This window comes from Zootoca vivipara, chromosome 5 (genome assembly GCF_963506605.1).
Source record: "Zootoca vivipara chromosome 5, rZooViv1.1, whole genome shotgun sequence".
Classification (NCBI taxonomy): Eukaryota; Metazoa; Chordata; class Lepidosauria; order Squamata; family Lacertidae; genus Zootoca; species Zootoca vivipara.
In genome coordinates, this window is record NC_083280.1 from 56,538,500 (window position 1) to 56,566,404 (window position 27,905).

A 27,905-nucleotide genomic window follows, 5' to 3' on the forward strand; every position below is an offset into this window, starting at 1 on the left:
GAAACAGAGACCAGAGAGAGACCAGTTAATCCTGAAATTGTGGTGCTGGTCTGTGAGCCTCGCTGTGTTCCCGTCCTTGGATCATTCCCTACAGCCACACTTCCCATAATTGTTCCTGCCTTTTCATCTCTGCTCATCCTCTCTATCACATAAGGCAGAGATGGAGAACCTGCAGTCCTCCAGATATTCTTGGATGCCAACTCCCATCAGCTGTAGGCAGCATGAACAATGGTCAGGGATGATGGGAATCAGTGTGTGTGTGTACCTCCTAACCTGAGCAAACCGCCTACGACCACATGCATTTATTTGCTGCATTTCTATCCCACCTTTTTCTCCAAGGAGCTCAAGCTGCCATACATGGTCATTTAATCCCCACAATCACCCTGTGGGGTAGGTTCAGCTCAGAGGTTTTGACTGTCCTCGCCCAGTGAGCCTCGTGGCCAAGGAGGGATATGAACCCTGTTCTCCCGGGTCTGACACTCTAACCACTGCACCACACTGGCATTCTCCGTGGGATCGGTTTGACCTCCCCGCGGCACTGTCCACAGCCAAGAATTCTCCACAACCTGTTGCCAGCACTGAGTCTACTTATGAGCCCACCAATTAGCTCAGTGGGTAGAGCATGGTGCAGGTTGCAGGTTCGATCCTTGTAAGGGACAGCTGCATATTCCTGTATTGCAGAGGGCTGTCCCTGGCCGATCCTGGTTGATCGTGGGCTCCTGAGCCCCCACCCCACCCCCAAAAAGCTCAACAACTCTGGTCAATCCAGTGGGTAGATCACTGCCAGTTTTTTGTTTTTTTTATAGTGGGAGTAGATCGCAGTCTCTTGGAAGTTGGACAGCCCTGGATGAGCCTCTGATGGGGTTGCCATTTTTGTTCTGCCAAAAATACAGGACAAACTTATTTTTCACCTGGTGCTGAAGCGACTTCAAAGCAACCCATTTATAATCTATTGCAGCCTAACAGGATCGTCTCTCTGGAATTTGTTGTCACGCACACATGCCCCATACACATAAATTTGTAAATCTCCCTGTGCTTTGCTACCCAGTACATGACCTTTCACACACACGCATTTGGAGAGGATCCCTAACCTGGCACACAGAGAATCCCTGAAATACAGGGCAAAGCATTTTTACATTGAAATACGAGTCGATTCTGTATTATACAGGACAGGTGGCAACCTTTCCAACTCTGGAATTCTGTAATTATAGCCCCCCCCCCCAAATAAAATGTCCCGAGCAGCGCCGATCAACGTCCGTCTACTCGGAAGCAAGTCCACAGCGCTCACTCCTCCAGTAACTGCTTGCAGGCCCTGAAGCGCCGTTCTCCGCTTCCGCGTCGGCGGGCGACTACATTTCCCAGACGCCTCGGCGAGCAGGAAGGGTTTGGGAGGCGGAGGCGGAGAATGTGGGTTGTGGGCAGGCGGCACGGACTGCACTGGGCAATGGCTGAGTGGGGAAAACAGCTTGCGGGCGTGGAAGGGTTGGTGCTAGACATCAGCGGGGTGCTTTATGACAGTGGAGGCGAAGGAGGCGGAGTCCCCATTCCCGGATCTATAGAAGCAGTGAAAAAGTAAGTGGGGAGCCGTGGAGCCACCAGGGCAGGCTGCAAGTTTCTTGTCCTTCACAAAACCCCTTCCCTCTGGAGAGCCCATGAGACCTGTTCTCGTACACCGTACAACCATTTATAACGTCGGAGCCCTTGTGGGAGCTGTGAGGAAGAGGAGCACACTGCAGTCGCTGCACACTGCAGGTGTGCTTTTTCTCAGCGAGAAAAGGAGTTCGGATAGGGAACGTCTTTGCACTTTGCTTTTCGCACTTCAAAGGAAAATAAAAGGCGATATTCCTTTGGCGCGGTTGTAGAGCAGGGCTGCCAGCCCTGGTTGGTTTAGGAACGTAGGTAGCGGCTCCATCTAGCTCAGCGCTGTCTTCTACACTGACTGGCAGTGGCTCGCCAGGGTTTCAGGCAGGGAGCCTGTCCCTGCCTGCCCCGGAGATGCCACAGGTTGAACCAAGGACCTTCTGTAGGCAACACGTGAACTCTGCTACTGAGCTGCAGTCCTTCCCACATAGCTGGCAAGTCATTAAAATACGTATAACAGGTAGGATCTGAAGACTGTCTGTGAGCCACACAACCTCTGAACTGAATGAAGTCCTGCCCCCTGATCTCCTGCAATGACCACATGTTTCGCCAGCTAATGTTGATGGTGCACACCAGACATTGGTATATACTGCATTTACAAATACATTGGAACCTCGGTTTATGAACACCTCGGTTTATGAATTTTCGGTTTATGAACGCCGCAGACCCATCTGGAACAGATTAATTCACTTTCCATTACTTTTAATGGGAAAGTTCACTTCAGTTTATGAACGCTTCAGTTTATGAACAGACTTCCGGAACCAATTACACCCATGTTTCAGTTTATGAACGCTTCAGTTTAAGTACTTCGTGGACCCGTCTGGAACGGATTAATCCACTTTCCATTACTTTCAATGGGAAAGTTCGCTTCAGTTTATGAACGGTTACTCCGCGGACCGTCTGGAACGGATTAATCCACTTTCCATTACTTTCAATGGGAAAGTTCGCTTCAGTTTATGAACGCTTCAGTTTATGAACAGACTTCCGGAACCAATTGTGTTCATAAACCGAGGTACCACTGTAACTTAGAAAGGTGCTACAATACATTGTTGTTTTTGCTGTAATAGGCTAACAAAACAACTAGAGAATGTATCAAAGTTGCATATCTTCTATACTCCCATTACTGTATTTTTAATCTGATTGCTACAACTCTAGTATTTTTTTATTAAAAAGGTTAGCGTTTTAAAATATAGTTGCATAAAGCAGTTAAAAGCTGTTCCTTCTAATAAACAGAATGAGCATTAAGAGACCTTTTAAAAAATTGACAAGATCAGATGAGGAAACCAAAGTGTAGCATGATCTCAAATTAAAATGAAAATAAAACGTGTTTTGTAAAATATATATTAACTGTTGAGGTATTATCCCTAAAAATATGTCTCTGGTAAAAATGCAGTTAATTTAGTCAGAATTAACATTAATTTTCAAGTATACTTTGAATTACCGGGAAGGGAGGTAGGACAAGGTCTCTTGTCAAATCTATTTGTGCTTGTAGGAAAAACCATATTTTTTTGAAGCAGAACACGCCTCAGGCAGGTGATCTTATTGTGGCATCTTTGTCCTGTTAGAGTTTCCTAGCGTGGTGAGTATTGAGTTGATTCCCTTTCTTTACTGCCTGGGGGTACAAAAAAATTCATTGCTGCTGAGAATAATGGCTACTTCTCCTTCACAGAAAATGGGGTGGCAGTATAAACACTGATAGGAATATGAAAAATAGAATCATGAACATACAGGGGCCATCTAGTTATCCTTTGCTGTGCGGTGCAGAATCACCCTTGTATCAAGCCCCTACAGGTGAATTAATGCAGTCCAAAATATTATGTATCTCAGACAAATATGTGGCAGAAAAAATCATTGAAATTACTTCTGTGGGCAAAGTCAGAAAAACAACAACCAACCTAGGGTTGCTTACCCCAGAAAGGACTCTTCCTCCTGACTCCACATATGATAATCAGTGAAAGCTTGAGTGTGAGTAAACTAAACCCTCTTTCTTTCTTTCTTTCTTTCTTTCTTTCTTTCTTTCTTTCTTTCTTTCTTTTTCTTTCTTTCTTATAGACTTCCCAAGGCAATTTACATTAATAATAAAATTTCATTTAATCATACAGTGTGAATCACAATAAGACCTTTTAAATAAACCGTTGAGTCATCTGATAGAGAATAACTGGTACAATCCACCAGTATGTTCTGTTGAGAAAGCCTCATTCACCTAGTTTGCATGTAATGCTAGGCCAAACCATAGTTTAGTGTGAACAAGCAAATGTGCAATTTCCTGGATGAAAGATTGCAGCTGTAGCATTCATCCCCCAGTAACACTGTTGCTGTGCTACTTAGCATTTCATGAGGACCAATCAATTGGAGTTGCACAAGAGCACCAAATTATTCTCAATTAGAGAACCAGATATCATTTTCTACTTGAATTGCTCTTTCATAGCTCACATTCATTTCAGCCTCTCATTGTGGCATTTCCTGATACCTTAGTGCAGGCATGTCCAACTCTCAAGAGACTGCAATCTACTCCCACTATTTAAAAAACTGGCAGTGATCTACCCATTGGATTAACCAAAGTTGTTGAGCTTTTGGGGGGAAAGAAGACCCAGAGTTCTTGAGTTTTTTTGTGGAGGCAGACACAAAGTTGTTGAGCTTTTGGGGGGGTTTTTTGGGTGGGGGCGATCATTCAGGGATCAACCAGGGACACCCTGCAAATGATCAGTAGATGACGATCGACCGGTTGGACATGCCTGCCTTACTGGAAGGAATCATGCTCACATGCAGGGTAGGATTAAAATTTCTTTTGGCTCAAATGGGCCACACTTGAAGTACCAGAAATAAATCAAATAGGATATTTTGTAAATTTTATCTGTTCTAAATCTATTCATTGATCTAAGTTTGCATGTGGTCTCTTTGAACATGTGCAAAACAGTAGGCTTTCCCACTGTGGTTCTTCAGTAAGTGGTATTATGCTTGTCATCCTGAATGTAGTCTTTAGCTATTATGACTACGGTAGTGCCTATTGATATCCTCATCTTCTGTGAATTTGTCTAATCCCTTTTTAAAGCTGTCAAAGTTGATGGCCATCAACCACATCTTGTGGTAGCTTATTCCATATGAGCTGCATGAAGAAATCCCTCCAAAAGCCTGTGCTGAATCTCCTGCCATTCGAGTTCATTGGATGACCTTGGATTCTAGTATTATGATAGGGGGAGAAATCCTTTTTCTTTTCCCAGACTTTTGTCTCTGCAGATTGCTTTTCCATTACTTTGCATTTGTTTAATTTCTGTTGACTTAAAATTGTGTTGCTTTGTTTTGCATTTATTTTTAGTGTTTAGTGTTACTTTTCATTTTCTGTTAGTCACCATGGGATCTTGTAAAATCCATAAAATAAAATAATAAATAAAATGGGACTGCTGTAGTGTATGATGCATGTGCAGGGAACCTCCATAGATACAAAAAGGTTCCCCACTTCACACAGCTGCCTTCCAGGAGTAGGAAGGCAATAAAAGTGGCAGCTGGGTAGGTGGAGTTATCGCCTTCGTTCTTGCTTCCTGCACCCCCCCCCCCAAGTGTATTGTTGCCCATGTTTGTAGCAGCTGAAAAGGGTGGCAGTCTCATTTTGCATAGTCTGACTCTGCAAGTTTGCTCTATTCTACAACTTTTTTGGTTATGGAAAATGTGCTGTATTCTTTTGCTGAGAACCAAAATCTATTGAGGCTGTCATGCATAACAGTGGATACCGGTACTTACTTGGAGACATTGCCCTTTATTTCACATAATTAAGGCAGTGAACTATACATTAATTCTCTGCTTCGCAATTGGATGAATATTGCAAATTGTTCAAACCAAAGAGTTGTCTTTGCTGTCCTTGGAACCTCAGTTGTCTCTATTAGGCTTCGGTGTCTGTTGAGGTTTTTCAGTCGGACTACAAAATAGTAACCATATTGTTCATTGCAGTGCATGCTGCAGCTCTTACGAGCTGTAATCTGTGCAGACAACTTAAGCTGTAATTTAACATCAGAAATATGTTGGTTGATATGGCAGCAAAACTAGAGGCTTCAGGCAAAATGGGTGATGCTGGCATTCTGTTTGAATTGCTGGAAGCCTCTGAGTCCAAGTCGTTCATTAGGGATTAGTATGTTTCAACAGTTAATTTGGCTTCAATGCTTATTTGACCCAAGGGAGAGTGGGAGACCATACTGAATCTTCAAAGTGTGCCTTGACATGCTAACTAATGATGGTCCCCAGGATGTTTTGTCCAAACAGTCAAATACATTTGGGCTAGGTCCGTGGTAGCAGAAGAGCGAGTGAAATTTGCTCAGGCTGAAAATAACTTGCATCTTCTGTGGCTGGGAGCCAGTGTTGGGTTATATATGTATAATGCCTGTTCACATTGCTTCCACATGCTTGTAGTCTGTCACTATACTGCAAATTTGTCCTGAGCATGCTTTCCCAATTAGCCTATGAGAGAGAAAATGGTTGAAGTCGCATGTCTTTATAATGGGAGAATGGTAAGAGAGTCATTGAAATAAAGTCCGAAAAGAGGTTTGGATGGGCAGGGTTGGTTTATGACATTTTGCTGCCGAAGGTGGAGGATAAAATGGTTACCCCGAACCCCGTGCATTCTAATACAGAAGCTAACTGGACTGGAAGTTGAATTTTATTTCAACACTGGAAGACAGAAAGTCTTCCTACTTCTTTGCAATTTCCCATGCACCATTGTGGCTGTATTTCTATCAGACAACTTACGGTATGCTTTCATAGCCTGTGAAATTATAAGCCTTACTATTATAGCTTCAGGAGTGTGGTTAGTGTGTGTGTGTGTGTGTGCTTGTGTATAAGTTCATGGATTTTTCTTTTTGCTTCACCAACAACCTTTCCCTTACAACTAATTGAAATGTGTAATTGGCTGAGCTTGGTCTCCTGCCTAAAGTCCATCATAAAGAAAATGCCAATCTTTTAATCATGAAAATAAGATGGAAGCATTAAAAACACCCCATCCTTTCTTAGTTTCTGTGTTTGCTTTGAAATGGCGAGGGACAATCTATCACTACAACCCTATACATGTCTCCATGAGTTCAGTGAGACTTACTTCCAGGGAAGTGGGTATTAGGCTGCTTCCTCCGGAACTTAACTTTTTCCAATGTTTAGGCCGAGATATAATTATGGAGGGTTGCATGTGCTGGAAAAGAAAAACCAAAATGGAAGTTGAACAGCGACATTTCTCTTTACGTTTGATTAGCCAAGAACAGAATTTGCCTCATTATCCTTATTGCAGAAAAGCTCTTTTATCTATTAACTTGGGATTGTTTCTCACAGTGTAATTATGGATGCCAGGATGCATGCAGTTGTCAGAATGATCCAAATTTCAATTGCTGAGTGAAATTTCATATTAAGGTTTGATTTATGTATAGCTTGCAAAGGTTAACACACTGTGGGCGAGTGCTAATATGTTATAATTTTTATAGCTGGCAATCAGCTTATTTGGTTAAGTGCATTACATGTCATCAAAGGATAGCTCGTTGCATTCCAAAATAGTCACTCTTGTTTTGTCACTTTGTCAAAACATCTGTTGAGTATGCAAGCCTTTGTGTACTTTTTATAACTTAATATGAAGTGTGACCATGGGTGTATACCCTCTGCCCTTGCTAGCAATTACTTTTATTGTTTTAATAGGCAAGGACACAAGTAAGAATCTTAGTTAAAAGCCCTTATCAAATCAGCCATAGCATCTCCTCTCTTCTGTGCTATTATTGCCCTGATTGGTTTATACAGCATCAACATGAGGCAAGTGATTTGCTTTTCATGTTGCAACCAGTGAGGAGTTGGCCTGTTACAATGCAGAAGGTGGTTAAAGAAGCAATAAAACATGCTCCGTCTGAGACCTGTTATTTGCATTTACAGCTGTATGCTGATAGCATATCCATTAGCATATACATCTGAAAAGCCCACAGCGGTTGGACATTTACAACATCCTGTTGTTTGGCCACTATAGGGCATCTGTTAGCACAACTTTCAACAGCGCTCTTTAAAAGAGGAACGGAAATCTTGAGCATCATGAGGCGGTGGAGCAGCTGGACAGTCCTGTTAGAATAAGATACCTGCAGAGTCTTACAAGGGCAGGATTGCCAGGGAACCTAGAAGAATTGGAATTGTAAAACAATTCAGTATGTAGGGGCGGGTTGCAGGGAGCCAGTACAGATGATCCTGCAAGCAGGTCTACAAAGACCCTGCTTGAGGTGCATGTGAAATAGACATTTGCAGTAGCATCTGGTAGTTTCTATGAGTGGCAGTGACAGGTGATGCTGACCCATCAAGCTGCTTTTTTAGGTAGATAAAATAGCTACACTTTCCTTTTTGTATATTGAGGCCGAGTACATTCACATTATGTATTCTATATTTTAAATCTTGACATTAATTATTTTAATTTGATGTATTCTGACACACTCACTTTTTAATATGCTTTTTATTAAGTTTTTCATCATATATACATTCCACATTGTACATTTTAACATCCTTTCTCTTTACTCCCAAGAGTTGACTTCCACTCTTCTTTCTTCTGTCTCCTTCGATCATCTTTATTTTTCGCTTTATTCTCTCATCATTCATCTTCCTCTTTTAAACTCATATCTATTATATATATACATACAGCTCTTACATACAGTGTATTGTACAGTCTATAATGTTATGTATTGTTTACCCATACCTTAAGTTCTTTTGTACATTAATTATACCTCTGTTGTTCTGACTTTGATAACAATCTTTTAATATTTTACAGTGCTATATCCAATAAACTGTATCCATACTTATCCCAATTTTAGTACTGAAATTTCTACTATGAGGTTTATCTCGTTGTTACTGGTGTTTATCTTTTCAACATAATTTATCAATGTACACCATATATATTAGGGAACAATCTTTTTTATAACAATAATCACTGAAGCATTGGAAAGGCACATACGGGTTGTATGCAAGGAGACTCTTCCATACAAAAAGGTACTGAAAACATAAATGCATCAACATATCCAAGGTTGCTTTTCCATTTGTGCAACCAATGTGGCTCCAATACACTATGGCTCTCCATTTTCATGTTTAAAACTAGAGCAAGGGAAAGCTGACTACACACGACTCATTCAGAGATATTATACCAATGGAGATGTGAGCCACAGGTTGAAGTGATGTGCTCACCATGATGTTTCTGATCACTGACAAAGTTGAGAATTAAAAGTGCTACATTTCCATTCCAGTGCCTTTTTACTCAATTTACAGACCCCTGCATTGCCCCAACATTTTCTTCTAACCAGAGGATCTATGTTCTTGTAGCATGAATCCCCAAGTACAGTCATACCTTGGTTTATGTCCGCTGCGGTTTGAGTACTCTCGGTTTGAGTACTCAGCGGACCCGGAAGTGTTTACTTCTGGGTTCCGCGGTGCGCAGATGCGCAGAAGTGATCTGCGCGGCGTGCGCATGCGCAAAAGCGCTCGGTGATTCGTGCAAGTGCAGAAGAAGAGCTCCATTTAAGTACTACACGGGGAGCGAACGGCTCCTCGGAACCAATTGCGTCCTTAAACCAAGGTACCACTGTAAGGTCAAAGCAGTTTGCTGCCACTACCAAAGTTATTTGGGGTGACATGCTACTGTTGATAAAGCAGTTTTTTGCTAGCCCCAATTAGTAAATCATCTGTTAAAACAGGCAGTAGTTCATAGTTCTATTTTCCCTACAAGACCTTTAAAAAATAATGTATACTAGAGGATAAAACCATTCTTCCAATATTATGATCCCAAAAGAAATGAACACAAAATACCATATACTGTATACCATATATATATATATAGAGAGAGAGAGAGAGAGAGAGAGACAGAGAGTTTACAGAATTGTCGTAACTTCGCAGCTTTTAAAAAAGGTATGAAGCTGACTGAACTATCCACTTTAATTCCAGTTGTAAGGCCTTATTAAAATGAAGCAAAGAGTTGCTTCCTTTCTGTTAGTCTCAAGTTAATTGTTTACCAACAGCTGTTCTTTATATACGAAGTATAATAATGATTTCACAGTGGAAGTGTTGTATTGGATTTGATTGGCTTGATTGGCTTTTATAGATGATAATTAGTGACTTCAAAGGCAAACCGTTAACTATCCATCAGTATGAAACAAAGGCCAGTGTAATATGATTACTGGATTATATTGCCCATAAAAATGTTGTGATTAAAGCAGCTCAGTATAGTAGTAATGGCAAATAAATTTATTTCCAGGACTGTTCAACTAATTAATTAATAGCTAAACTGTGAGGGTTCATAGGTGTCTTTGGGATAATCAAGGCGAGGAGGGAAAAGCTCTCAATGCTTGTACAGAAGAGCCTTTTTCATGCAATTTCGGCTTGCAATCAGATCTCAATTACTGTGCTATCAGGCTCAAAGATCAGAGGGCTAATTGGTGAACATTTAATCAGTCAGTTGTGTTAATAGATGATAGAACCCCAAGGCTACTAGTTTTAGGCTTTGAATTAGAAGAATAGGATTGAGGGCCCAATACTATTGGACAGAGCTATGCATCCTTACTAAAGCTGAACAAAGTGTTTTTTCTATTGTCACCAGTTGCATGCCTGCTAGCTTTTGATGTAGCTTCAGACTAGCTGCTTGGCTCGTCATCTGTTTATGTCTCAAAAATATGTATGGGATTCTCCCCACCTCACTCCTGCCAGTGGCTATAGTTAATTTATGCAGGGTATATTATTTTTGGTTCCCAGGAACCCCAAATATTTAGGTGTCAACCTGTGTAGAAAAGCAAAAAAAAAAAAACGAATCAAGATTTTAGCTTGCTACTTGTTTCTTGTCTAATTTTCTTGTTATGGAGTTAGGTATCATCTCAGTTGCCCTTCTGATGAACCTTTTTTGCCTTTTAGGTGCAGCTGATGAACTTGCTCCTTTAGCTTTGAAGACCTATAACGTTCACAATGCTAGTATTGAATTGCTGTTGGATAATGTAGCTCTAGTCTGCCCCAGTGTCCCAACTATCTGTGTTGCTATCTAATTATTCATTGCTTGCTGGGTGTGTGGTTTTGCTTCTTTCTGAAAGCTGTATTCTACTTTTATTAACTGGCATCCTTTTGCAGCTCTGTGATACCACCATACTCATTAAAAATTACCCTCTAGGGTGGCCCAGTTTTCTGCCTCACGTAGTAATACTGACCCTCTTGCCTTCTTGCTGTACATGAGCTTGACACAAGTCACCTTTTTTGCTGCAACTTTCTATTATATATCTACCAACTATCTTTCCTGCTCCTTTTTGGCCTTCCTTTTCTTTAAAAATATTTGTAAATGAGAAGGTGTCTAAGGAAAAACCACAAAGTAGATGAAAGGAAAGGAGGGCATCGCCTCTGAACGTAAACGAGAACTTAATAGATGAAAGTTTTGAGCAAAGACAAAAGAGCATAAAAAGGAAATAAAACATTGTAACTTAAGGTTGCCAGGGCTGAGATAATATGGAAAAGGACTGTGAAAGTAGGAGGATGCCGAAGTCCTTTTAAAGAGAGATATTAAAGATCAAAGCAATTACATTAGTGTCATTTTTTGGTGTAGCTCAGTAAATAACAGAACACTTCCTTGTATTGTTTGTAGAAGCAGGAGTGTTGATAATCTACAGAAACTTTCCAATATTCTTTGTGCTAGTATTTCCTCGTTTGCCTAGAATTGTGGCTTTGCTTATCATAATTTGATTGATAGATTTTGATAGATTTTGATGACTTCAGTCTATGATGGGATGGGGGTGCTGGATCTGCTGAACTTTCCTTAGTAGCTGGTAACAGACCGGGAGCCCACTTGCATTCTGTTAATGGCATCATTAATGATTAATGGTTAATGGCATCATTAATGATTACTTGAAGACCTAGGTCAGGCATAGGCAACCTTGGCTCTCCAGATGTTTTGGAGCTACAACTCCCATGATCCCTAGCTAACAGGGCCAGTGGTCAGGGACCATGGGAGTTGTAGTTCCAAAACATCTGGAGAGCCAAGGTTGCCTATGCCTGACCTAGGGATATAAATAATGTTGATGGATTTGCAGTAAGTTCCCATGGAGTAAAACTGTTCTGTTGCTCTGGCAAGGGAATGCTCAGCCTGAAGAATCTTGCAGAGTCTCTATCTTGATAGAAGGGGGTTTCCATAAGTGAGCAATACATGATTGACAGATGCTTCTGGTTTAACACTGCTTGTTGTCAGACTGGAATTTCAGCCTCGCGGAGAAACACGTATATCTGATAATCAAGAAGTACACTTTGTGTGGAGGTTCACTGTGACATAAGAAAACTAATTTCCTTCTATGATGCAAACTTTGAGAAACTGCTTCTGCTAATCTCTCTCCTCTCTCTCTCTCTCTCTCACACACACACACACAAAAAAAAAAACAACACCCCCCCAACAAACCTGAAATTCTTATTTAACAAATGTGGAAGTCTCATTACACTGAAATGCACAGAATACATAATGCTGAAAATTAACTAGTTCAGACACAATGGCTGTTGGAGTTGTGTTTTGGACTCCTCAGATTTTCCCTGATTTCCGGGTTCATTGCAAACCACAGCTCGACAAGACGTCCAAATCAGGCAAACTGTCATTTCTGCAAAACATATTTTACCACCTGTGTGGAATTGAAAACCATAGTTTAAAGTGGGTTTCCTGTTTTGGTTAAGAGGAAACAATGGTTTGTCATGAACCAGGGAACGAGATAAAATGGCAAGACATGAGGGACCAGGGAGCATGTGAAACAGAAGCATAGCCTGATGCTTCTATCTGGAACAGGGTAATGTTTATAATCATATTATCAGCTGTCAACTAAACTCGTGTGTCTCCCATAGATTTCAGGGTTTTAAATAGCACTCCTTTTAAAAATCTGAACCTTTGTCAATATTTTCATTGCACTGCAGGCTAGTGAAGTATATGAGGCGGTATCAGAAATGGAAGCTAACAGGCAATGGAAATGGAAGAAAGTTTAGGCAGTGAGAATTATCTGGGCCTAGAAAATAATCTGAAAGTGCCTGCTGTAATTCAGACTTGGCTAGTCTAGGAGACTGTGTGAAATACAGTGGAACCTCGTGTTATGTACCATCCTCCTTGCAAACGCTGCGGGTTACAGGCTCTGCTAACCCAGAAGTAGATGCCCCTTATTGCGAACTTTGCCCCAGGATGTGAGCGGAAGTCGTGTACTGGCAGTGCGGCGGCAGCGGGAGGCGCCATTAGCGAAAGCGCGCCTCATGTTTTAAGTGGTTTTGGGTTACAAACGGACTTCCGGAACAGATTAAGTTCGTAACCGGAGGTACCACTGTGAAGGGAATTTCTATGCCAAGAAAAATAGTAAACGATGACGCACCATATCTGCAAGTGGGAATTTGAAACAACTTGTATATCTAACAAATTTTCTAGTTCCCCAGTTCACCCTTTCCATCATAATTGTGGATACATCCCTGAGTTTCTTCATGTTATGGGTGTGGTATGAGAAGATATATGAAAATATTTTTAATTTCAGTGAGGAGCTATCCCTTATGCTATGCCAGTTCTTTGAACTGACCTTTACCTCATTCTGACAGAACAGGACAAGACTCTGAGTGACAATGTCCCACAATGCAATTACTGTGCGTCAGATGAGCTGGTCCCTTACAAATCACCTCGAACTTTACACATCTGCTGGCTGTCAGCATCTGCCAGGTTCATTCACCCGAAAATAATGAAAAAAAACTCTCATTATTGTGCCATAACAGGTAAAGTGTTAGGACAATTATTGGACATCCTGAGTGACCTTGTACAGTCTTAGCCAACTGCCCTTGCCAACATATTTTTGGGTCAGCCTATGGGTATGTAAAATAGAAATCCTCTTCCCCCACCCCTCCCTGTTTTTAGATGACAAACAGGTTATGACACAAGTTGGGAGTGGGAGAGAAGAGAGAAATCTGGGGATTCTGTCAGAGCATCATTATTTTCTAAATTGCTGCTGTGCCTTCTAGAAAAAGGAAAAATAGAGTGAAGATTCAAAACAGCTAAGGTGAATTCACTTGCAAATCTGGGACACAGTTTGTAGTAGAAATGATTGATTCCTTGTAAATTAATACCACTCTGCAATATTTAGCTGCTTCAAACATTGCTTTTGCAAAGGGCTTTAATCTGCTCATCTGTTGATGAGTGGGGATTAAATCCTGCTGCCCTAGCTGTGTGATCTTGTTTCCTGCTAGGAACAGGGCATGTAGCCAATGCAGGGTTAAGCCCTATTTCTCCGACTCATCAGCTGACATTACCAGTGACATCAGCTGGTGGGTGCATTTTTTTTGGGGGGGGGGAATTGCTTCACAGACCAAATTGGACCCCCTGCCAGGCCAAGATTAACCCATGGGCCAGGGGTTCCCCACTTCTGTAATACAGGTTGACAAAGAGAGGTTAACTTGCAGTCTTAAACAGTAAGAAAAGTCTACCTAGCAGACTTTAGGTGAGCCAGGGCTTAGTAGGATTTAGTCTTGCATTCTGTTTTCAGTGCCAAAGCTCAGTCCTGAAACTTCCCAGGGTGAATAACAGCTTTAGGATAATTAAACCCCTTCGCCGCCCCTCATTCTGTGGTCCCATATACCCCTATGGTTCTTACTTAAACCTTGACACATAAATTACAGCTCCCATAGTTTGGTCCTCAGAGTCAAGATACCAAGTGGCTTGGCAGTCCTAGAAAGCCTGATGCAATGGAACTTCTTTATCTTCATTTCTATCGTACGGGTGTGTGCAATGCCACGTACCTTTCTTCTGTGGTTGTCTGTGCAGTTCTGTGGTTGTACTTGTCAGAAGAGTATGCTCTCAAAATGTTGCTAGTGTCAGAGATTTTAAAAAAAGTTGGTGCTTTGCTGCAAAACGAGTTGTCAGCGGACCTAGTTCAGGTCCATGCATGCTGAATGTCTGTATTACAACCACTTTTCCTTCTCTTAATTCAGATAAATGTTTAGGGGGAACTCTTAGGGCAGTTCCTAAGTCATGGATGGTAGCGTCCAAATGGAATGAAAACAAAAATACAATACACCAAAGAGGAGATCCTCGGCTGAGTGCAGGTTTGACTCAGCTATTCTTATTCCATTTCCAGTTGTTGTTGAGCCTTCTTTGCCAGTTCTGCTATTTTATAGTGAAGAGGTCACCAAAGGCTCCACGTAGTTTGATTAAGCATGTTGGTTTAGCACACCTGACACTTGGCAAACATTCCATCTGGAATAGCCCCTACGCTTATGATCTCAAGTAAAGCATTGCTATATTGATTGTAACTCTCTTCGCTGCCTTCCTATATTGATACAGTGTATTGGCCCAAATTCATTGACATTTCAAGTAGCCAGCAATACCTAATAGCTGTTTCAGTTAATCATGTCCTACAGTTATTATTTCATATATGTGGCAATACAAGTTGTTCTTTAAGCTAGATTGTTAGAATCCTAGAATTAACTCTGAATACCTTTCCTGAATTTTAAAAAAAATTATTATTATTATTTTGTTTTTTATACTCCTGTGTAAACTATATTTGGAATAACAGATGTGAAGTACTGTCATCTAACTGTCACACCAATTGTTCATTGTTCTGAGAAGGTCACATCATAATTCATTAACAGTAATTATTCCCTGGGTACACGCTGCACTTCTTTACCTCAATTGCTTCATTAGCCCATGAGTGATTCTCACATTCGTTGCTGCAATCAATGAAGATATATTTATAATGTACAAGTGGATGCTATTAGTTACAATATATTAACTGCCTAATTTAAAATGGAAAAGCTATCTTTATGAAGGGCAATTAACCACTAAGTGTAATTGATAATTCACATACCTATGATTAGGAAAGACAAATAATGCCAAAAGAATGATTCTGGAGACGACATCTTCGGACATTTTAAATGGTCATAAGATGTGTGTGTCGTGCCCCCTCCCACCACCCACCACCCCTGTCATGGGACCACATTTCTCAGAATTGCTTCTGATAGATATATTTTGCTTGAATTTACTTAATATGTTACACTTAAGGTATGGATTTTGACCTCTTTGAAAAATCATCTTATTTTCACACACTCTCATTTTATTATTATTTAATTTCTTTTATACATACTTCAGTATACAAATTCCACATCCTTTACAAACCTAATAGGAACAGGTATAAGTAAATATACTAATCATTCTTCAATCTCATCAACAAATAAATGTATACTGGGCAGAACAATCCACCCTCTGATCTGCTGTTGGACAAGGCAGATATATTCTTTCATCTACTTTGCTCAGCTCTGCCCCTGCAGAGCTCCTTAATGAACCCCTCAAACTGTGGGTAGGTGGGAAGTGTAATGTTTGCTGCATCAGCCTGTGATGTGACATAAAAAACAACAACAGGATTTCTTGCCCTGCTTCTTCTGCCCTGGCCAGTGTGAGCAGTTGGGTTGTGTGTGCAGTGTAGCTCCGCCATTCTGTGACGGCTTCCTGCAGCCCTGGTAGGTTTAGGTAGCCTGTTATTGTTTCGTCTTTTATGAAATTGAACCTAACTCTTCATTAATTTAACCCTCTAAGGGAATCTTTACTAATGTTAAAAAAATGCTCAACATTTATTCCAACATTTTATTTACCAAACCAATGATTTTAGTACCTCTGCATCTCCTCCCACCCCACCCCAAATGCTGGAATACTAATGCCACCCAATATGGTCCAGTGAAATTTTTATACCTGTTCTCTCCTTAACCTTTATTAATATTTGTATACAAAAATTATTAACCATTCTTAATAACTGGATATTTCCACTGAATAAGAAATTATGTTTATATCTCCAACATTCATCTTTCTTTGCATAAATCATTTTAACACCCCCCCCCCAAAGTGTAATGTACCATCTAGCTATATTTTAAAACATTCTCAACTAAATTTTATTTTGGTCTAGCTTGGTCCTATGCAGGTTCCCATACTTCATTTGAAATGCCTTTATTTTCACAGTCAAAATGGTATTCAGGTGCCATTTTGAGGCACTTGCCAACTCTTTAGTTCTCAATAGCACAAGTTTATGTTTGAGTTTATGTTTACTTGGAAATAATCCCCAGTTGGTTGTATGCCTCCCTATATAATCTATAGATGGAGCCAGAAAGTTATATCACCAAGATTTAGATGGATACTGTTTGGTGCGCCAATATCTATCTATCTATATAAATAAATAAAATAATGAATACAAACAACATAATAATCTGACTCTTTACATAGGAGTTTGTAATAGATTCTTCTCGTCTTCTCATTCTGAATTCTGTAGCTGATTGATTTAATGTCTCACCGTTTTGCTCTGTCAGGATCAAGACATCTGGTCTTAAGCTGCGGTTCTGCACCAATGAAACTCAAGCTACGCGAGACAAGTTTGTAGGAAAGTTGCAGCATCTGGGCTTTGACATTGGGGTGGATGAAGTCACTGCTCCAGCACCAGCAGCATGCCGAATCCTGAAGGAACGCAACCTGAGGCCACACCTGCTTGTACATGATGGTCTGTTAGTGTTTAATGCTTTGTACACACTTGCTGTTGCTGGAGGTGGGCACTTTAAATGTGGTGCAGTCTTCTTTTTGCAGTGGGAATGAAGACATTTCAAGGCATACATGTTTTCAGGTCTATGGGTTAGATCCAGGAGCTCCACTCCTTTGTGCATACAGTAGTACCTCGGTTTACAAACACAATTGGTTCCAGATGTCTGTACTTAACCTGAAGCAAACTTAACCTGAAGCGAACTTCCCCATTGAAAGTAATGGAAAGTGGATTAATCCGTTTCAGATGGTCCATGGAGTACTTAAACTGAAGCGTACTTAACCCGAGGTATGAGTGTAATTGGTTCCGGAAGTCCTTACTTAACATGAAGCGTACTTAACCTGAAGCGAACTTTCCCACTGAAAGTAATGGAAAGTGGATTAATCCGTTCCAGACAGGTCCGCGGAGTACTTAAACTGAAAATACTCAAACCGAGGCGTACTTAAACCGAGGTATGACTGTAATGCGTCTTCTGCTCAGGGTAGTGCTGTTTTACACTTTGCATTAGGGCATTTCATAGGAAATGAAAACTCAGCCCAAAAATGTGCTTCTTGCAAAACAACATCAAACCTGGGGTTACGTGAAATACATTCAACAAACACACAAGACCTAACCAGCTGTGCATTCACATAAATAATGCTCTTGTATATTTTCCACAATATCAAATATTTCTCTCATGCATAATCAACACATAGAGTTCAACAAAGTAAACAGAAGTCCCAATAGATCAGTTCATTCATAAAGTCCAAATATTTGCTAGTTTCTATTCCATGTATGTCTTTGTATATTCATAAAATCCAAATGGGAGCTTGCTACAGTTCCACATAATCTTGACAAGGAATAATGGCCTTGTTTCACCCTCCTGGGCTTCGTCAGTCGGGAATGACAGGGAAGGAGAATCATTGAGGTAAAATTTGAGGTAAAATTTACAGAACATACAATTTATCTTGAAATTAGTAAACATCTTGAAATTAGAAAACGAACAGTTTTTGCTTTCTATAGCATCACAATAGCATATATTCTTGTTTTGCTATCAAGCTGTTTCCACATGGACCTGGCAAGCTGAAGACGCTTCCGTGTTCTGACTTTCACCTTCGAGATCTAACACAGTGTGCCCTGTGTATCACCTAGGTGCATTTTCCACACCAGTGCCAGAGGTTCCTGAGGATGTCAAGTCACTTTCTGCTGCACTTGGAATGAAGCACAGCAGAGACTAATTTATCTGCTTTGGTCTCACTGGCCCCAGTCTTATTTTAGTGCCCCATCCTCACTAGGAAGACTATTGACAGGCTGGTTAATGGTTAATAGGACAGAGTAACAGCTGTTCTTCACAGAGAGCTCTTTCCCCCTGAATCTCTTGGTGTCTCATTTTATCTCTTGCCTTGTTACTCATGATGTGCCTTTTAACATGGGCCCAGTACCTGTCCACAGTTCCTCATCCTGGCCACACCTGCCTCTTGACTGTTTGCCCTGTTGTTTCAAGACGTGGCTTGGGTCATAGGTCCTAGATCTTGTCCTTTCTTGTCTTCTTTGTGGTCCTGATTTCCCTAGCGATGCTCATGAAACCAGCTTCCATATTCTGCCATGGGCTAGGATTGTCCTTCCTTTTCCTGTGATAAAATCCCTAAAGGTTGAGGTCTGAGGGCCTCAGCTGGCCCTCCAGCAGATGGCTGTATCTGGTCTATGCAGCTGGAAAGGAAAAACTTGATTGATCTGGCTCAGAAGATTATAAACAACATGGTTGTAGTTGATGATCATGACCTTAGTCCCTTATGTTACAAAAATTGGGTTGTCTTAACATCTGGATCGACCAGGGTGCTCATGGGATGTCACTGGAGAGCAACCCCTCAACCTAATAATAAGTGCAGTAATGTTTGACTCTGTTTCAGAATAGACTTCTCAAGATCTTATGCCTATGTGTTCCTTGAGAGAGCAGTGTTTGGGAATTGTGGTTAAGAGGTGCCAGGTTGAAAGTGCAGGTTGCCGGAGAGAGATGAAGGAAGAGGTTGCAATCAAGATCAGGCAGGGAAGTGGCAGCATTAATTGAGGAAACGAAGGTGAGGGAATAAAAATGGTGGAGCCTCAAAATGATACTGAAAGGGGAGGGGAATAAATATTGGAGGATGCAATTACCGGTATGTCCCTTTCTGTGTAACCACAACCTAAAATGAGGAAACGGCTAATAAGAAACTTGTTATCTGTTCTGCTTTATCATAATCTCTGCAGGGATTCATTCCAAACATGTTGTCTTGTAATGACTGCCTGGGTGAAAAGCTGCTTATCTACTTGCTATGTCCAAACATATTGGGCATATTGTATTTTCCATTAAAATGTATTCCATTTAGTGGTGTGCTGAACCTTTTGCTCCCATCTGTTTTTTTGGCAGCTTGAAGAGGGTGGGGATGAAATAAAGTGGCCTTTGGAGAGACGGGATGGGGAACCATTAATAAATTTTGTGGGGGACAGCAGAAAGGTTTACTTGTACTTTTTCTTTGATAAGATACCAAAAAAAACACAATAAATAGTACCCATGTTGAAAACAAAACAGAACAAAAAAGTTATTGTGTACGTTACAAAAAAATTGTTATTGTAGTTAACCAGACCTTAACCTAATATGGTATTTATAAAAATAAAGGGTTTACTTTATTAAACAGCATGAAGCCCTTAGCACAAAAGCTCATATATTTCTAGTATTTCCTAGAAGACCATGCGACCATGCAGTGCGTGGTAGATAACATTGGTCTTTCTAGGAAGTGCCTTTGTGCAAAGAGTTCTTTACTACCGCAAGCACAAGTGGGCTCTTCTAGTGGGCTAACAGCCCTGCTTTTAAAAAAGTTCCATGTTTTAGAAAAGCTCATTCATGTTTTCAGCAGTGTATTGCTCTTGATGCTAAGGTGTCCTAGAAAGGCCATGTGACTACAGCGGAGAAAAAAGGGTTTGGAGGGGTAAAAAGTCCAATCAGCCAACTTATACATTTATTAATGTAATGCAGACCCTCAACCTATACCATTTCTTCAGAGTTTTTGTTTGTTTTCCCACAAAATAGGCAGAACAAACAACGAGACCTTGTGAACTAAGGAGTAGGGCTTGATGCAACAGTACTTCTAATTTGAGCATCATTTTTAAAACTTGAATTCTTCTTCTTCTTCTTCACCATCAAGACCACGGTTTCAGATACAGTATGCCAATTTGCCTTGTAATTCAAAAGAGTCACTTTTGGAAATACAGCTGGTGCACACTTTTGTTCTTCAGTTTCATCCAAAAACATAACAAAAATGCTGAGTTGCAACTTTGTCAAGTTCATTCCAAATGACGATTATCTGCTTGCCATCTGATAGATGCACTTGCTTCGTTCTCCAGCAATCAGGTGTCTGCATTCTGAGATGTGCTGCGGCTTGTGACCTGACCTTAGGTCTTGCACTGCTAGCAAAGAAGTGCTCAGAATGAGGATGTGTTGTACTGGAATAAAGCATACTTTTACACTGGTGGTTATCGCAACAAAGGTGTGCCAGTTAGGTAACATCAAAAGAGAACGTTTTGAGTTCGATGTTTCAGAATTTAGCTGCATGTAATGCAGAATACACACCAGCAAAATCCAGAAAGATTGGCTGTGGATGGCAAGCTGCTGTTGATTTATAAGTGTGGATTGCTTGGGTTTTTCCAACTTCCTTTCCAGTGTTGTTCCATTGTGTTTTACGGCGCGCACACACACAGAAGTGGAATTGCCATGTGGAGTGCTTTAGTTCAGGAAGCTGATCAGTCATGCCATTTTCCAGGATGTCCCATACCATTCTCTCCACCCTGTTTTTCATTATTTCCCCACAACAGTCAGCCACCCACATTCACACAATACATTTCAAGCGGTATTAATACCACATTTAACAGTCAAAGAATTCTGTAGTTTGTTAAGGGTGCTGAGAGTTGTTATGAAACCCCTTTTCACCTCACAACTACAGTTCCCACAATTCCACATGAAGAGGGATGAATTGTGAAGCCACTCTGAGAACAACTCTCGGCACCCTTAACAAACTACAGCTCCCACAATTCTTTGGGGGGAAGCCATGTTTTGTTTTGTTTTAAGTGGCCTAAGTTCACACCTCATTGGTATGTTTGGTTGTTGTTGTTTTCATCCATCATAGTTTTCACACACACACACACACACACACACACACACACACACACACACACACACACAGTATATATATTTTGCTTCTGCAAACCTTTGGAATCCTGTAAGCCTGCTGATACCTCCCTTTTGTGGCTGGGTTGTGCCATTTTAATTATGTAGTTCTCGGTGTGTAGATCCTTGAATTCACTTTTGGTGTATCAGTTCAGCCCCCCCCCCCCCAAGAATGGTCAGAACAGCAGTGATCAGTCAATGAAAAGTTGAAGAAAGGGTAGCCAATATATGGCTTCCTGGATTAATTGGATTTTTCTCCCCCTTAGATGTTATCCCAGAATTTGCTGATATTGATACAGCAAACCCAAACTGTGTGGTGGTTGGTGATGCAGCAGACAACTTTTCTTACAAAAACCTTAATGCTGCCTTCCAAGTGCTCATTGGTTTGGAGAATCCAGTTCTGATATCTCTTGGAAGAGGGTAAGTTAATCAATTTATTTATAGTTCTCAGAAGTATTGGGGATGCCAGAAATATATGTGTGCTGCTTGCTTCCCTTTCCAGCCCCAAGTTCTTTTGCTGTATTTTGACTGCTTTTTTGAAGCCCAGAATTAGATGGGTGGCGCTGTGGTCTAAACCACAGAGCCTAGGGCTTTCCGATCGGAAGGTCGGCGGTTTTAATCCCCGCGACAGGGTGAGCTCCCGTTGTTCGGTCCCAGCTCCTGCCCACCTAGCAGTTCGAAAGCACGTCAAAGTGCAAGTTGATAAATAGGTACCGCTCCGGTGGGAAGGTAAATGCTGTTTCCTTGGCCACATGACCCGGAAAAACTGTCTGCAGACAAACATTGGCTCCCTCGGCCAGTAAAGCAAGATGAGCGCCACAACCCCAGAGTTGTTCACGACTGGACTTAACTGTCAGGGGTCCTTTACCTTTACCTTTTTATGCCACTTATTATGCTGCTCTTTGCATTATCTTCTTAATAACTTATTTCCCCGTGGTTTTATCTGTTATTGCTGTGTATTAGACGTGTGTTTGCAAAGACTACCATGTATTCCCCCTACAGCTCCCATTTTTAAACAGCAACTGTTTCAGTAGCATTTAGAACAACATGAAATCCGTTTTGCACCTAACACTGCCTAATTTTATTAAGTCTGCCTAACACTTGCTGCACACCATTTAGGGTGTTTACAAACTGCAGGCTCTTGGGCTTCAACATCATTTCCAGCCTTTTATCTCCCTCTATCTCTTTGATATGTTTCTTTGCTTAATATCCATCCTAAAGAAGTACTGATCCCTAAAAGCAATTCTCAACCAGTGTAACTGTTTTCAGTAGGGGTAATATGCTTGCGGACTGCTGTCCTTACCAACATTCTTGCAGTAGCATTTTTTTCACTAGTTGCAATTTCTGGACCATCGTCAAGGGCAGTTCCATGTAGATTGCATTGCAGAAATCCAGTTTGGAGTTTACCAGAGCATGAGTAACTATGGCCAGGATATCCCTACCCAGAAATAGCTGCGTAGAGGTGCTCCTAATCCTCAAGTCCACCTGGGCCTTGAGTGGCAAAGATGGTTCCAGGAGCCCCACAAACAACACACCTCCTCCTTCATGGAAAATGTAACCCACTATGAACATACTAATAACACCTCACTCCAAACCCCCTGATGACAGCAGCTTCATATAGAAGTTAAATTAAGGTTACCAGATTTCTTTCAATGAACACAGAGGTACTTTTCAACTTCAATGGATTTTGTGAGGGGACTGATTTGTAAATCTGGGGACTTTCCCCAGGAAACAGGGATGTCTGGTAACCTTAAGTTAAATAACATGGAATCCCTCAAGAAAGCTTCCATGGGAGCTGAGCACCAATCACCTATGCTATTCTCTGAAATTGTCCTTGAAGGTAGGAGCGAAACCATTTTAAACGCATGCCTCCAACTCCCTCAGACAGTATCATGTTCATTGCTGTCCAAAGCCATGGAGAGGTCAAGGAGAATCAAGAGGCTTGCCCTCCCTCCTGCCCCTTTCCTGACAAAGGTCATCAACCAGAGCAACAAAAGCTGAGACTGCATTGAAGTGGGTCTAGAATGATAATCGGTTTTATACAAGCATGCCTGAAGCTGCCCTACCACCACCTTCTTGAGCACCTTGCTGAGGCATGTACACACTGGGCCTGATTTAAGGCTGTGCCTCTAACCCTGATTCTTAAGAGAATAACTCTCAGAGAACTTGGTAGGACTTTCTTCTGAGTGGACCTGCTTTGATGCGGCTGATAGCTTCTTATATCCCATTGATCTCAACGTGGTGCACCTTGGATCCTCTAAGCATGATTACTTGGAAGAAAACCCAAGTGAATTCAGTGCCATTTACTAAATGTTTCAATGGCTGGAGCTTTTAATGCACTGGACAGTATTGAAGTGCATCCATTTTGTTTTATTCCTTGGAGCTGTCCCATAGTAGGCAGCTTTGATTTATTTCTAAACAGCTGTAAGGCTTTCTCAAGAGTAGTCATGCAGGTAGTTCAGTGGAGCTAAGTAGGGGTCTCCTGTGATTGTTGACTTCCTCTGATAGTATGTTTGTGTTGGGGAAACAGACCAAGTCTTAACTTGGAGTGAAGTAAATGTTGCAGAAATATGAAGTGTACAAGACCTTTGTAATTCGAACCTCCTCTTTAGGCTTGTAACATCTTCCATAAAGCGGATCACTTTGCTTTGTGTGAGGTGGTGACATTAAATTTGCTTTGATTCAAAATTGAGCTACTGTGGTAGCATCTCTAGTTGCTGCAGCAGTGCTTTTAGCAGCAGTTATTTGTTTTCATGAGGTATTTCAGTAGTAATCTCTCTCTCTCTCTACATATATATACTGTATATAACAGAAAAGTATAGAGAGAGTTCAGGCCTTAAAAATTACCTTACTTTGAAGAAAGCAACTAACATTCTTTCAGCTGAGTTTTAGTGTGCTCTCTTAGAAACCCAGAGCATTAGAGCAGAATGCTCTCCTTGTGAAACTGGAGTGATTTACATTTAGCATCTGTTTTGGGCCGAGAGTGGGAATTGGCTTTGTAATTTCTTCTGTCATGCCACTGTCAGAAAATTAAGCTGTTTACGCTAGACTATAGAAGGTTAATGGCTGTTCTAGCAAAGGTCAAGTGGTCATTTTAAAGAGAGGCTATGCTGAATAATCGAAAATGGCAGAAGGATAAAGCATAAAATCTTATCTGACTGCTCATCCTATACATTTCTGTTCTCTACCTATCTGTCTTGGGACTTGAAAGAAAACACTTGCCTTATCCTGATTGTCTCTTTTACTACTTATAGAAAAGAAATATGCTAAATAAGATGCTGAATATTCACTCAAAGAAAGGCCCTGGCTTCATTCCTGAGCATAGTTTATTTGGAGTAAGTTCTACCTCAGCACTTCTACATGGTTAAAATAATTGGTCAGCTCGGGTGGCAAAACCCCAGACCACTTAATCTTGTGTTTCTGGTTTGGCTAGTCAGTGAGATTCTTCACTTACAATGGAAGAAGAAAGAGTGTTTAAGGTGTGTATGCACAGAAGGGAGTTCTGGTTTATTGCCGCCATCTTGGTGGCATATACACCCATGTAGTAGTAGTAGTAGTAGTAGTAGTAGTAGTAGTAGTAGTAATGTCATAGGTCAACTGGAACAAGAGATCAGGCCTCCTACTTCTCTCACATTTTTGTCAAAAGCAACCATAGCGAACACACCAAATTAGTTCATGGGAGGTGAGGTTATCAGGGACTCTTAGTCAAGATGTCTATGTATTGTCTCCAGTATTGGAGGCAGTAAGCTTCTGAATGCCAGGTGCTGAGGGGCACAAGTGGGGAGGCTGCCACTGTGCAAATGTGTTTCTTGCAGGCTTCCTTATAGGGAACAGGATGCTGGACTAGATTGGCCTTTGGTTTGATCCAGCAAAGCTATTTGTATGTTATTAAGTTCTAAAAATATTTGAATCTAATTTTAACCTTTTTATTCCCAGGCGTTATTATAAAGAAACAGATGGCTTAAAACTTGACGTTGGGGCATATATGAAGGCATTGGAGGTATTTTATCGTTCAAAGGGATATGTTTATTGCAACTGTTGCACTGCACAACCACATTTGTTTGTATTGATCAGCATGTGGACACAAATCGGGTGGAGGTTTCTTATATTAGAAATTGCAAGTGGGTCTCTGTCTTTCTAGGGCTTTTTTTGGGCGGGGGATAAACATTTTTTAAAGTCCTTGTTACTTTGGTGTGTTGATTATTTGGAGGAGAGTAAATATAATCAGCTGTAAGAACAATGCACAGCTCTCTCATTTAGTTTGGAACCTTTTGCTATGTAAAGCTTAGGAGTAAATGCATTTCACAAACTGAGGGGCAGAGTTAAGTGGGCAGGGAAGTAGCTCATCAATTTTATATGTTAACAACTGACAAGGTTCTAACACTTCCGATGGGTTTTATGAAAGATTAGGCTGCAAGTAGCTTGAAAGAAAAAGGCAGGCTATGTTAGTAGTGGTATATCAGCAATGAGCCAAAGCATGAAGTGACTTGTTTCTATCAGTTGCAGCATGCCTGTTATCTGCTGCTTTTTGTGATACCATTACATTCTTTTCAAGTAGCCCACAGAAACTCATAGCTTTTTTAAAAAACCCAACAACCCAATTTTGGATAGTTTCAAAGAACATATTTACCAAAAAATATAGGTGTACATTGGAAAATTGCACAATTATTTAGACATGACTATAATGATGATGATGTGCCTTATTTGTATGTAAATCAATCAGACACCTTTGTTTTGAAAGTTAACCATGTTAATTTTGTTTTCTCATGTAGTATGCATGTGATATTCAAGCAGAGGTGGTGGGAAAGCCAGCCAAAATGTTTTTCCAGTCAGCCTTGATAGAAATGGGCATTGAACCACACCAGGTAAGCTTTCTTGATTAATATCATCTGCATTAACTGTAGCAATACCTCCAGTGGGTGATTTGGAAGGGAAAATATAAACAAACAGTCTACGTTCACAAAAGGTGGTATAACATGGGAGCAGCGAACTCACAAAGGACTTCTGCTCCCTTTCTGTGAAAAGAAAAATTGCATGGTTCCCATGTTAAATTGCTCACTCATGGAGATTACTCACATGAGTTGGGTCCTGTTTAGTTTCTTTTCCTTTACTTTACTCCTTCTGCCCCACTTTTTAAAGGATGAGTTGGCCATAGAGTATTTGCTTGAACAGATTCATAGTGCAGAATGCAATTTTAAAATTGACTTCTTATCTTTGCCAAATTTTGAGTGGGTTTTGACATTGTAGGATCCACTTAGCTCATGCCTGTCAGGGACCAGGAGTCAGATTCCCCTTCATTGGGGAATGGAGGTGAGGACTCCTTTAAGTAAGGCTGGTGGCCACCATTACAACTATCACTTCCAACTATTTTCTCCCCCAAGCTTTCATACAATGCATTTCTCCCCCAAAGCAGTATTCCGTATTGTTTCAGATTTAAAAGCAATTAAGTTCTTAAACATGTTTAAGACAATAATATCATACTGCTTTTCTTTTATGTGCCATAGCCTTTTAATTTGCTGTATCTTGTTATACAAAAGTTGGAGAAAAACATGCCCTGGCTCCACTTTAAGCCAGTGATATAAGTCCTCCTGCGACAGCACAAACTTTCACTTGGAAGGAATAAGAATTATGAATTACAAGATAATAATTCCATCCAGTGGTTTGGATGATATAAAGAAAAACAACAGCATGTGTTGTGTCTTAGAACCTAGAGCTGATGCTCTGACCCTGTATTTCATGCTTTGTTTGTTTTATCGTATTATAGAATATAGGCATTGAGAAGAAATAGTAAGTCATCGAGGCTCAGTTGTCCGTTGGATGATTGTCCCTTAAATAGATTTTAGAAGGGTGATGTTCATTCTAATTTTGAAAATATCAGACTTTGGAATATGAAATCAAAGGAAGCTTTTCCTTTTATATCACATTCCAAAATTCTTATTTTTTGAGTGTGTGTGCTTTCTGTGTCCATTCCCTGTTTATTCTCTCTTACATTCTACCATTCGGGAACACATTGACCCCCTTTTATGCATAGTATTCATATACATTTACACACACAGAGAGAGTCTTACAACTGACTAGCACTATGATAGCGTTGCAAAATGGTTAGAGTGTTGGACTATGACCTGGTAAACCAGGCTTTGAATTCCCACTCAGCCATGAAGCTCACTGGGTGACCTTGGGCCAGTCATCATCTCTTAACCTAACCTACCTCACAGGGTTGTTGTGAGGATGAAATTGGGAAGAGAGAGGGTATACCACCTTGACATCGTTGGAAGATAAAGGTGGTCTATAAACTTAATAAATAGATATATAGTGCTTCCTTCTTCCTTGTCTGCTTCCCCACCAGCACCACACAGCTGTCCCTCGAACCACAGTGCTGATAGCTTCACACAGTTCTATATGGAATACTCATAAATATTATATAACCCTTCAGCAACTGCACGGAGGTCATTTCAATACAAAGTCATTATTCTACCGCCAATACCACCTCAAAGCCTGCTGCCTGTGTTTCCCGCAGTTGTTTGTGTGGCTTTTTTATACCAGTTGTTTAT

The 27,905-nt window shown here is 40.8% G+C and overlaps 1 protein-coding gene across 2 annotated transcripts in view; it reads left to right on the forward strand.

Moving 5' to 3' along the window:
• Positions 1 to 1,423: 1,423 nt before the first annotated feature.
• The window catches only part of LHPP (phospholysine phosphohistidine inorganic pyrophosphate phosphatase), a 165,487-nt gene continuing 139,005 nt past the window's right edge, over positions 1,424 to 27,905 (forward strand). For both annotated transcript variants that reach the window (XR_009557607.1, XM_035137458.2), the window contains exons 1-5: positions 1,424 to 1,572; positions 16,951 to 17,138; positions 21,621 to 21,774; positions 25,291 to 25,354; positions 26,127 to 26,219. Coding sequence is in view for 1 of the 2 variants with exons in the window: in XM_035137458.2 (XP_034993349.2) it covers positions 1,445 to 1,572; positions 16,951 to 17,138; positions 21,621 to 21,774; positions 25,291 to 25,354; positions 26,127 to 26,219 (627 nt within the window). In the remaining variant the exon portion in view is untranslated. The remainder of the gene's footprint in view (positions 1,573 to 16,950; positions 17,139 to 21,620; positions 21,775 to 25,290; positions 25,355 to 26,126; positions 26,220 to 27,905) is intronic.